The sequence below is a fragment of the Dama dama genome, chromosome 21, assembly GCF_033118175.1.
Source record: "Dama dama isolate Ldn47 chromosome 21, ASM3311817v1, whole genome shotgun sequence".
In the NCBI taxonomy this organism is placed as follows: domain Eukaryota; kingdom Metazoa; phylum Chordata; class Mammalia; order Artiodactyla; family Cervidae; genus Dama; species Dama dama.
Window position 1 is genome coordinate 16260826 of NC_083701.1, and position 12589 is coordinate 16273414.

General features: G+C 33.8%; 1 protein-coding gene across 1 annotated transcript in view; it reads left to right on the top strand.

The window, feature by feature from the left end:
- Positions 1–4946, top strand: part of TMEM65 (transmembrane protein 65) — a 43746-nt gene extending 38800 nt beyond the window's left edge. The window contains exons 6-7 of the mRNA XM_061123245.1: positions 1458–1563; positions 3124–4946. Coding sequence (XP_060979228.1) covers positions 1458–1563; positions 3124–3225 — 208 coding nt within the window. The 3' untranslated portion in view covers positions 3226–4946. The remainder of the gene's footprint in view (positions 1–1457; positions 1564–3123) is intronic.
- Positions 4947–12589: the final 7643 nt, after the last annotated feature.

A 12589-nucleotide genomic window follows, 5' to 3' on the forward strand; every position in this document is an offset into this window, starting at 1 on the left:
TAACTCTGTATGTTAGACATCTGCACTTGAGTATGGGGCCACAGCTACTGTTCAAAACACAGTTTCTTTGTTCTGGGCCAAAGCAGAAATTTTGTATTCCTGGAATTTCTGATGTAAACCTACAGTGATATTATCCCTTAAACATTCCATTTCCCAGTTTCCAACATTAACGTTTATAATGATAATATTATAGATTTGTTGGGACTCTTCCATCTAAGAACTATTTCTCCTCTGCCTTAAAAAAATACCATTATATAGTAAATACCACATTTTATCAATCTTAGTTGCATAGGTTTTTAGAATTTAACATATCTAATATTGGGATCCATTTATAATTGATGGTATGCATAATTTAATTGGCAAATTTTTTCTTTCTTCCAGTTCTGAAAGTAAGATTGTATCCAATAAGCAATGGCCACTTAGAAAATAACTTGAAATTACCCTGAAAATTATAGGCTGTTTTTCTTAGTATATCAGTCTGATAAATTTTAAGAAAACTTTTTTTCTGGTGACAGTTATTAAATTGTATGTTAAAGTGCATTGCTTTGAATTTGGATTAAATGCGTTAATTGTAATTGTAAAATTTTTATATACCTTGAATTGTTCTTTTTAAAGCAGTGGTAGAGAGTAATTACTTTTAAGTCAGTTAATTTACCTGTATTAAATATGTCAATCTGGAAAATATTAAACCAAATATATGTATATATAATAAAGATGAAAATTGTAAAAGAATGTTTACACCATTTCTGGAGTATACAGATATAGAATTATCTTTGTTGTAGTCATGAGTTTTTCATATATGAGGACATAGTTTTTCATATGTGTCTCTTTAAAAACTTATTTTCTGTCCTCTTGTATTTTTTTTTATTTAAAAAAAATTTATTTATTTTAATTGGAGGCTAATTACTTTACAGTATTGTGGTGGTTTTTGCCGTACATTCACATGAATCAGCCGTGGGTGTACATGTGTCCCCATCCTGAACCCCCCTCCCACCTCCCTCCCCAGCCCATCCCTCAGGGTCATCCCAGTGCACCAGCCCTGAGCACCCTGTCTCATGCATCGAACCTGGAGTGGCAATCTATTTCACATATGATAATATAATATATGTGTTTCAATGCTATTCTCTCAAATCATCCCATCCTCACCTTCTCCCACAGAGTCCAAAAGTCTGTTCTTTACATCTGTGTCTCTTTTGCTGTCTCACATATAGGGTTGGATGGCATCACCAACTCAACGGACATGGGTTTGGGTGGACTCTGGGAGTTGGTGATGGATAGGGAGGCCTGGCATTCTGCAGTCCATGGGGTCGCAAAGAGTCAGACATGACTAAGCGACTGAACTGAACTGAACTGATACAGGGTCATCGTTACCATGTTTCTAATTTCCATATATGTGCTTTAATATACTGTATTGGTGTTTCTCTTTCTGACTTACTTGTCCTCTTGTATTTTTAAAGACTTGCAGGCTATGTTGAAGCTTTGGCTTCCAGGTTAGGCCTATCAATTCCTGATCTCTCACCAAAGCAAGTTGACATGTGGCAAACACGTGTTAGTTCACATTTGGTGAGTACTTTGTGTGGTTTATGATAATGAATTTGGGTAGCCAGAGCGACACTGTATATAATTCAGTCCCTTGAGAAATTTGAGATTAAAATTTATTTGAGTGGAGTTTTTAACAAAAACTGTCCAAACCTTAGTAGGTTTCAGAAAAACTAATCATTGACCTTTTTTTATAAGCATACTTGATTTTTGAAAAAAATCTTTATATGATTCAGTTACTGTTGAGGAGTATCAGTTATGTACTGAGACTGAAGGACATAAAATGAGTAATAAACTATAGTTCTTTTTGAGCATTGTATAGGTAAAGAATCAGACATATTAGAACAAATTATAATTTAGTGTGGCATATTCAGTAATAGAAATGTACACTGGATATAGCAGAAGCACCAGGAGAAGAATTAAGTCTTTGTGGAAAGAAATTTCTTTTAGTGGGGAGATTTCTTGGTGTATATTAGATCTAAACTTATTTTTAAATTATTCATGAGACATTTATTAGGTGGGAGAGAGAATTCCAAGTATATTGATTAGCAAGTAGAAAGGTATGATGATAACTAACTGGAAGTTCCTGGCGGAGAGAGGGACTGCATCTGACTAATCTCTGTCTCCCTGGTACCTGCCATAGAGTTTGGTACTTTGTAGATTCTCAGTAAATGTCTGTATGAAGATGTAAAACTTAATTGGTAAGTATTTTAACCTTAATAGTCATCATAAGAATGCAACATTTAAAAATCATTTACAAAAATTAAATAAATTTTTCATAATATAGGTGAGGTCACAGAAAAATTGTGTGTATGTAGGCATATAAATATATTGCAGTGGGTATATACATATATTTGCAGTTTTGTCTAGAATAGACAGCAAAGCAGTATAATTATTCACAGATATTCATATTATTTGATTTTTAGATAAATCATTGAGGAAGAACTATACACTGAAATATTTATTGTTCTATCACTGACAATAGCAATGATTTTTAATGGTAAGAAGAGCTTTAACATTTATTATAGGCCCATCAATTCAGTGGAATTTAGAAGTTTTTGTATTAAGTTTATGAAACAGTTTGAAAAAGAGGTTTTCATAACATGTGTGACTGGTGGGGGGGAGGCGGAAAACAGTAAACAAAGTTATGTTTACATAATGATTAGCCCTACATATATAATTAGGTGTACATGGGGATAAATACTGAAAAGGAATATATACAAAGGACAGCAAATCCAAATATGTTGAGAGTACTGGGTGAGATTTTTCGTTCCTTTCTATCTTCTGACTTTAAAATATATGTGCATTTTTAAGGTATTTTCTATTTGAATACTTCTCTAATGTTATTTTTATGGCAATTTGAAAAAATTTTTAAATTTTTTTCCTGGTTGCCTTGAACTTTACATATTATTTGTTCTAGAACCTTTTTGTATGTTATTTTTTAATTTAAGTTAGCATGATCAAAAGAAATATAGTAACAGTTGAATTATATAGTATATAGTAATTTTTATCATAGATACTTAAGCAGATGTTCCTCTTACAGGGATAAAATAACTGAAAAAATGTTTTCTTTTGTTTCCATAGGGTAAAGCTGTCGGAGTGACTATTGGCTGCATTCTAGGAATGTTCCCTTTGATCTTCTTTGGAGGAGGTGAAGATGATGAAAAACTGGAAAAGAAAAATTAACTCACATAGAATACCTTTAAAAAGATGTAAACTAATGTACCTCAGTTATCAAATATGCTGTCAACAGCATTTAGGAATTAAGACAGTAACAGTGTATAGATAACGGGATCAAATAATTCAGCATGTATTATGGAAAACACTAACTTATTGTGGCTTGGTTTTCTTAGGACATCTTTTTAAAAAATTTTTGTGTAAATTGGTAAAATGCTTTTTCATCAATGGCAGTCAACACTTTACCTTTTCTTTCTCTTTATATACCAAAATACCATTTAAGTATCAGTTGTTGATGTACCGTGCTAACTTGAGATTTACCTGTTTGTTACTTACCATGTGTACACGCATGAAAGCATTTTCTGTCGTCGTCGTCCCCTACAGTTACAATTCAACCTTAAAATTCTTTCCAAATTACTTAAGATATTTAATATCAGTTGAATATTTCTTTTTTACTCTCTTTTTGGCAACATCAATTTTGTACTGTTTCACAGTAAACATTTACAATCATCTAGTTTCAGTCATTTTTTTTAAAACTCTCACATCTATTCAAAATGAACAGACTTTAAGTACTTATCACTCATTTTAATTTTCTGACCTCTCAGTCTCAAGAGCCGGAGATTAATTAGGATGAACAATTATTTTTAGTCTCCCTACTACATAAGAACATATATGTTAAGAAGTGCATTATTTTGAGTTGGTTTTTATACTTTTATTTTCTCAACTTTGAATAATTCTGTAGTGGTTTTTGACTCCTATGGGAAAGGAAGTCATTAGAGTGCTTTTAATGGGGATTGTGAGATTTAGGTCAACTAAGAGGTTTCACATGACACTTGGAAAGTTACGAGGCTAGAAAAGTTTTTTTCACAGAAGTATAAAATGGAAACTGTTAAGAAGGTCTATGGTATAATTGGTGAAGTTGAGGTGATGTGTGTAAGGTTAATAAGTACAAATAATATTGTTTGGGAATGCTCCTCCCCTCCAAATGTCTTCTTATCTGAGTTGAATGAATTTGAATCCTAATGTTATATCTTCTTTAGCAGATTTTATTTCTGGATAACTTCGTTTGAGGTGAAAAATAAATATTTTGTATTTTACTTTTTGCTATATATATATAGCCTGGTAATCAAAAGATGTATGAGGAAAAATTTTTTCTCCCATTTTTTGTTCCCTTTCTTTTTTTGTGGTGTTTAAATCATATTCTAGATTGAAGTTCCTTATGTCCAGTCTTGTGTATCTGACCTAAGCGTAGCTAGAATTCACATCTATATTTGTGAGTCATAAATTTTAATTTTATGAACCTGTAAAGTTTGTTAGCATGTGATCTGTTACACATGCTAAAAAATTACTCTTAATTGTAAGAGTACTTAAATATATCACAGAGGAGAAAAACAAATTAAAATTACTGTTTGGGCCACTGAAACTATTTACTTTGCTAAATAGATGAAAAAGAAGGGAAGCTTAAAGATGGCTGTATTTACAGCTACCTTATTTTAAAGTTTTATTTGCACATTTGCTTTGAACTCTTATTTTCAGAGGAGCTGGTTTCTCTCACAAGACAGTTTGTGATAAATTCTTTTCTGTTTACTTCAAAATTATTTTAGAGCTATCCTGTAGTTATAGATTTTTGAGGGAAAAATAGATCATATGCTATAAAGATATATAATGTTCTTATTATGTACAAATAATGTGACAGTTTCGTTTAATCAAATTAAAATCATAAAACTTAACATCTTAAATAGAATTGTGGTTTGTATCTCCCACATAACATCACAGACACCAAAATTTTTTTTTTTATTTCAGTTGATAGGATTAGAGTGATTATTTAAAAAAATTTTTTTTGGTAAGTTTAAGTGTTTTTGTGCCTAACTTGTATTGCCAGCCCTGTCTGTTCTCTAAAAACATATGTTATTGTGGTGCTTAAATTTTCTTTTTATTAAGTCCTATATCCAGAAACCTTGCCTCTGAGTTTAGAAAGGGCTTTTGATTTTACTTTCTTTTTTGCTCATGAAAATAACCCAGTCCTATAGAATCTTTTAGTTTAACTGAGCATCTGTGGAATTATTTAAGATTTCAAAATATGGAATATACAGCCTTCATATTGAAAAGTACTTTAATTTATGGTTATAATAAAATTTGCATAATTCAGGTAATTAGTTTAAAAGAATGGAGCTCTTTCGTCCTTAACCTAAGGTACACATTTTTTTCCTAGTATGGTGCTTTGCACAAAGTGACTTCTGAAAAATGGTTCCCTTTAAGATAATGACTTCATATAATCATTGTTTTATGTTACTTGTTATGAAGAATGTTATTTCAGGTTGAAACTGGAGTTCTTATTTCTCACATTAACTATTTCTTTATTGGGAGCAACTATAACTATGGTTAAATGCAACGTGAGCTGTGTCAATACTGTTCATGTGAAATCATATTGTCTGTGTATTATGATTTATTGACTTATTTATGCATGTAAATTGGGTGCATTTTGTTGCCACTGTATGTTAAACGGTGACCAATGTTTTTACAAAGGAATTGAACAAAGAAAAATACCTTTTAAGAAATTTTGGAATGTGGTTTTGATTTTGAAATTTGATTTTCTTTCTAATCTCAGAAAATCCTGGTTATTCTGTAGCTTAAAGGAAATAGTATAAATAAATGCAGACACGACTGAAGCGACTTAGCAGCAGCAGTAGCAGAAGAGATATCCAAGCCTTCTATATAAGAATGTGTCATATACTTTACTCCTTTTCTCCAGAAAATGAATTTTGAAAGTAATAGAAGTTTATCTTCTATTCCAAAAGCTTGTGCAAACCATTTTGAAGTAAATTTTCCCAGTTTTAAAATTATAGTTTCTTGCCATCTTAAGAGTGTATTAAATGTAATGTAATCTTTTTCTTGACCAATTGGTATCTTACCTAGGATGCAGTAGTGGGTCAATGTAAGGGGGTCAATCATTGTAATACACTGCATTAATAGAATGAAGCAGAAAATACCACATCATCATCTCAATTCTTGCAGAAAAGTGATTTGACAAAATACAACATCTTTTTTTGTGTGGAAAAAAACAATCAGAAAACTAGGTATATATCTGGTTTTTATAGTTTTTTCATCCCCCCCCCATCCCCCATTTTTTGTTGCTCTCTCTGGAAATTGCTCACTGTCTCTAAGTTGCTGTTTTTTGGCTGTGTGCACTTAGAAACTTGATAGTCAGTCTTACCATAAATTATTTGAGAAATATTAGAAAATAGGCTGTGGAGCCTGAGTGAGATGATGGTGGTGGTGATGATGATAAATACAATGTTAGTTCCCTTTTGTTAAGCACTTACTGGTTGCTTTGTACTGTAGTATTTTACACACATTTCCACACTTAATCTCTGTAATAGCAATGTTAAGTTGGTACTGTTATTGTCCTTATTTCATATTGAGCAAATGGAGACATGGAGAGGTTAGTTTGCACAGGGCGTCACTATTAATAAGTGGACTAAAGTCTGGCTTTGTCCAAGCATGAAGTCTGTGTTCTTAACTACTTACTATGCAGTCGGGACAGCAGTTGCAGGGATCTATAATGTCTGTTCTCTGCTCAGTCTTCTTTTTGCCTGTATATTTATGGAGTTATTTTCTCACTTATACCTTAAGGGAATTGTACTAAAACTCTCCAAGTTCATTTAACAAAACTTGTTTTTGACTGTATATTATGTACTAGGAACTGTTCAAGTCTCTGAATGAATAGCCAGAACATCCATATATCCTTAGGAAGTTTATTCTGTGGGGGAGTGGAAGTGAGGGAGGAGAATACCGGAAAGCAGTTGTACCCTTAAATAAGTGGTGATAAGTTCTTTAGAAATAAATGAAACGAGAAGGCTAGAAAGTTCCAGTGGTCATATGTGGGGGGTTATTTTTATACAGAGTGGTCAGGGAGCACCTGAAAGAAGTAAGAAATAAGCAATACATATATCAGGGAAAAGAAGGTATTATGCTAGGTTCCAGAAGGTTGATGTTTAGAGAATCTCTACTATATGAAATATTTTCGTATTTCACTTTGGAACGCATTATATGATTTTTTTCTTTTAAAAATTGAAGTGTAGTTATATACAGTACTATGTTAGTTTCAGATATGCAGCACAGTGAGTTATATATATATTTATATGTATATATTTTTTCAGATTCTCTCCCCTTACTGTTTATTATAAAATATTGCGTATAGTTCCCATGCTGTACAGTAGGTCCTTGTTGGTTATCTATTTTATATATAGTGGTGTGTTTATGTTCACCTCAAATTCCTAATTTATCCCTCTCTGTTCTCTTTCTGCCTTGGTAACCATAGTTTGTTTTCTGTGTCTGTGGGTCTATTTAAGTTCATTTGTATCTTTTTCTTTAGATTACACATATGAGTAATATCATATGATATTTGTCTTTCTCTGTTTAATTCACTTAGTATGATAATCTCTAGATCCATCCCTGTTACTGCAACTGGCATTATTTCACTCTTTTTATATGACTGAATAATATTCCATTGTATATATGTGCCACATCTTCTTTATCTGTTCACCTGTTGATGGACATTTAGGTTGCTTCCATGTCTTGGTATTGTAAATAGTGCTGCAATGAACATTGGGATGTGCATGTAAATTTTCATAATTGATTTTCTCCAGATACATGCCCAGGAGTTGGATTGCGTGTAAAAAATTTCCTTGTTTGTTTTGCAGTATTCATGTTTTCAGAATTAAGCCTGAATATTAATATTTAAGTTTTAAGATTGATACTCCCTGCATATTTATTGACAACAGTAAAGGGAAATGACTTGGAAGCATGGAGAAGCTACCTTGGGATTCATAAAGTCAGTGGGTGACCAATCTATCAGCAAATGGTTTAGGGTTTATTATGTACTCATAATGAAACCTTGTAATGTTTTTTTACCAAGGTAGTAAATGCTATTGGTGTATGAGTTTTAACACTGAGATAAGTTTTTTTCCTCTAAATTTTAGGACTGAAATAGTAATTAAAGCAGGAACTTGTAACATTTTAACATTGAAGCTTTAGAACTTTCAGGATCTATTGATCTTATGCTGATAGCTGTATGAAGCACATGGTGTTTTTTATTGGTATTTGTATGAAATTTTATAACATCATACATAGGTTAATGCTATTGATGAGTTTATGAATGAAAGAAATTTCAGCAAACTTTTTGTTGACTTCTGAGATTAAAAAGATGGAATAGGCATAGGATAGATTATAATTTCTCCACAACTACAAGTCAAGCCTTTAGATGAGTAAATTGTGAGAATGATGACTGAGGAGTTAACAAAAAAAACTACTTTGGGGGGAGATGAGGGGAATGTTCAAAAACTGTAGGATAAAGAAATTTTCTGTGAGAACTGTAAAAGTCAGTAAAGATTTGATATCTGCTAATAATATGAGAGCTATACATTTACATAGTGCTTTACCGTTTATAAAATATTTATGCAAATGCAAGCTGTGAATGGAGTTTCAGAGAGAGTTGAGTCAAAGAAAGCTGTTGAGCACATTTCTGTGGATTGGCTGTGCAACTAGTCTGCTGGTTTTGCCTGGGTTCAGTCATGTGACTGTAGTCCAACTGGTGAGTTGGCAGAAGCTAGAGGGTTTAAGATGGTTTTGACATGAACAGAGGGAGGACTAGGATCTCCCACCATGTGGTCTCTGATCATTTCATAGTCTATGACCAAATCTTAGCATGGCAGTTGGGTTCCAAGAGAGTAAAAGTAGAAATCATGAGGTCTCACAGTGCCTACACTCTGGACCTTCTACAGTGTATCTTCGGCCATCTTCCCTTGGCTAGGACAAGTTACAAAACCAGCCCAAATTCAAAGGAGTGGAGAAACTGACTCCATCCTTCTGAGGGGAGGATCAACAATGGCCTATTGCAAAGGGGCATGGACATAGGGGAGCATTGTTAATTGGAGGCCATTATAACATCTCTATCCTTCCAGATTATGCTTTATCATGGGCATATTTTTGGGTACCCATATCCCTTCTGTTATATTGTGAGTTCTTGAAAGTAGGATTTTATTCATTTTTTATTTCCCTTTGCAACCATCACAGACCTCAAACACTGTCGTCAGTGCTGAGTTTCTCGTGGATGATGAGATGAGAGAAGTAAAAGGAGAGTGGGAAAAAACTAAAATTGAAAATCTGTCTTTGTCATGGTAGGGTGAAAAGATCCCAAGGTGTTTAAAATGATAATTTCCATAGCCAGCAAAAGCAAATCACAGCTATTGATAAGCCATTTAGAATATCCTAATAATCACAGCATTTTGTAGCAAAATAGGTAAGGGCAATGCAATCCTTAATTTTATAGATGAGAAGAGTTAAACTGTTTTTAAGTAATTAGATCTTACATAAATACAACTCCTTTGATTCGAAATTCTAGTTTTTCTTCAAATTTTATAGAATTACATTTTTAGATAATTGGAGAGCAGGTGGATAACTTTGGGATTTTAAACTTACAGAAAAAACATTCTGGTGGCTAGTACCTTGCTTTTTGTGTTTATATTTTTCTGTGTAGATGAAAGATTTTAGAACAATGCTTGAGGTGCTTAAAATAAACATTGTTCATTTATTCCAAGTCCTTTGTATTTCTAAGCGCTTAGATTTCAAGAGACAAAGTATATTGCAGAGCAGCTCTGCCAAAAGCTTAGTCCAAGTTCTTTAGTCTTTTCTAGAAACTGCAGCCAATGTTTTGCCTATCTGCTATTAACACATTACCCTTTTCTTGCCATCTGATATCTGGCATGTTTTGTAAACAAGCTGAAAACTCTAGGCTGGATCCCGGCTACGTTTTAGGTTTTATAATTATATCTTCCTGCAATATTCTTCCCACTCAGACATCTAATAAATAGTTTAACTAATGCAAGATTCACCCTTTCTCCTTGTCTCTAAAATACAGAAATTGAAAATGCAATTCAGAGAAAAACATCTTCTGTATTCACTCCTATTATGAGTTTGGTGTCCAGTAAGGAACCAGGTTATGAGGGAGGTAGATCAACAGAATCATGAGACCCGATCCCTTCCCTGGAGGATCATCTGGTATCAGACAGATGGACAGTCTTTGGGTGTCTGCAAGCTCTGGAGTTCTGTGATTCTAAGTGCGTGATCCACGTGGTTCACAGTATTGCTGTTTAGTTCTTGCAATGCATTATATTATAGATTTTTTAAGAATTTATATTTATTTGGCTGCACCAGGTCTTAGTTGCAGCATGCAGGATCTTCAATCATCATTGTGGCATGTAGGATCTTTTTTTTCCTTTTTTTTTTTTTAAGTTGCAGCGTATGGGATCTAGTTCTCTGACCAGGGATCAGTCCTGGGCACCCTGCATTGGGAGTGCACAGTCTTAGCCACTGGACCACCAGGGAAGTTGCTATTAGAAGTTTTTTGTTTTTATATAATTCAACATATCGGGCAATAAAGTCACTTTGACACTATTCATATTCATCTTTACTCTGAAGTAAGACTTAATATAACCTTTTAAATAAAAACACTGAATTATTCCAATTCAGGAAAAATATAAATGAAACACAGTGATCTTAGAGGGCAAGACATCAATTTAGTTTGAATTATTGAGTTAAAAATCTCAGCGATCCCATGGCTCTCTGTGAATACCATTAATTCACATCCATTGTATGATGCCTCAGCACTGAGGCCAAGGCTGTATCTAATTCATTCTTGTCTTTGATATTTACCACGATAGTATATTATAGGTTTTCCTTCTTTCTATATTTTTTATTAGTCTTGGTATCAATTATGAACTTCTGAAGGCTTGGTAAGATAGTTGGAAATTCATTAAAAATACATAATTAGATTGAAATTCTGCACCCATCTCATGTTCATTTTAAGCCTCAGCCTCTGAATCTCTTAGTAGAGTGGCTCCTGCTGATCCATCTGGCAGTCTTTGTAGAGGAAGATCTCCTTTCACAGCTGAAGTCCTTTGCTTTTCTGAAGTCATGTGAATAGCATCGATCATTTGGCATCCACACCTCTAAGCTCATCAGTTCATAGCTCTGGGAACTTACATACCCATGAGGACTAATCTCTCTGAACTCTCACAGTGTCTGCATTATAAAATTGAGACAGTAATACCTCCTTACAGGATTGTGATTGCATATGTATCATGCCTGGTGGAATGCTTGGCATATAGAAAGTGCTCAGTTGATGGTCATAGTGAAGATAGTATTTTTCAGAACTCTTACTCCTGTCTTCAATTTGGTGGTTAAATCTTTGGGAAAAAATAGAATCTGTGGAATATCTCTGAGCTGAGAAATACTGGGAATGTGAAAACATTCCACTTTCTCTTTGGTCATTTACAGTGTGATTGTAAGTATTGAAATCTCAGTCCATCAGACAGATCTTTGATGAAAATTAAGCAACCAAAAGATAACCCAGATCAAACACGTGGTTTTGTAGTTATTTTCCCACTGCTACCCCTAAAATAACTGCACTGAAGTGCAATGATTTGGAGCCTTCCAGTATTTTTCTGGTGTTGTGGAAGGCTGCTAAGGGCCTATGAAACTCCTGTAGTTTTACTGAAATAATGTTTAAACCTAAGTTCTCAGGTCTTTTGTTTACTAGCTGTTTGGTCCTAAACAAGTCAATCAGCTCATCTGCAGATTGAGTACTAGACACACTTCTTTATCTCACAGGTTTAAGATTGAATGAGACATTTCATGGGGAATGACTCTGTCATTGGGATGGCTGTTAAGCTGTAATCATTCTAAAGACCTATTGGGGTGAAATGGGACTCCATTTAATGGAATACTTCAGAAATACCTTTCTCATGTGAAACAAGACTGACTACAGTTCACTGGATTCTTACATAGATACTTAATCTCATAGCGCTAAATTCTCAATGGGCCATCAACTTTAACAATTCTAGCCTTTCTCAATCACTAACCTGGCTAATTCTCTCTCATAGGTTGTATGTATCTGCCATATTTTGCTTATGATTGTTGGACTTGAGGGGAACTTGTCACTTCCTGGGTCCCCTTTGGTATCTGCCTCTCTGCAGAGAAATTGGCCACTTGATAAAATTATTAGAAAACATTTTGCTCCTGCCGAAAAAGTCCCGAGTTTACAAAAGACACATGTGACTTGGTAGCTAGTCTGCCTAGTTCTTGAGTGCAGACTTATGGAGCCCATTTTTTCTGTACACCATATTTTCACCCTAGGCTTTATCAGCAGTAAGGCTGCTATTTTTATCTTCAACTGTCCGGCTTATTTGTTTCTCAAAATGTTAAGAATTTAACTGGGAAAGAGAAGTGTTCTTTATTACTCTACTGAAAATTAAGGGCTGACTTAACCCAAAACTGACTCCTCACATGGTGGCCTCTGAAAAACTCCATACAA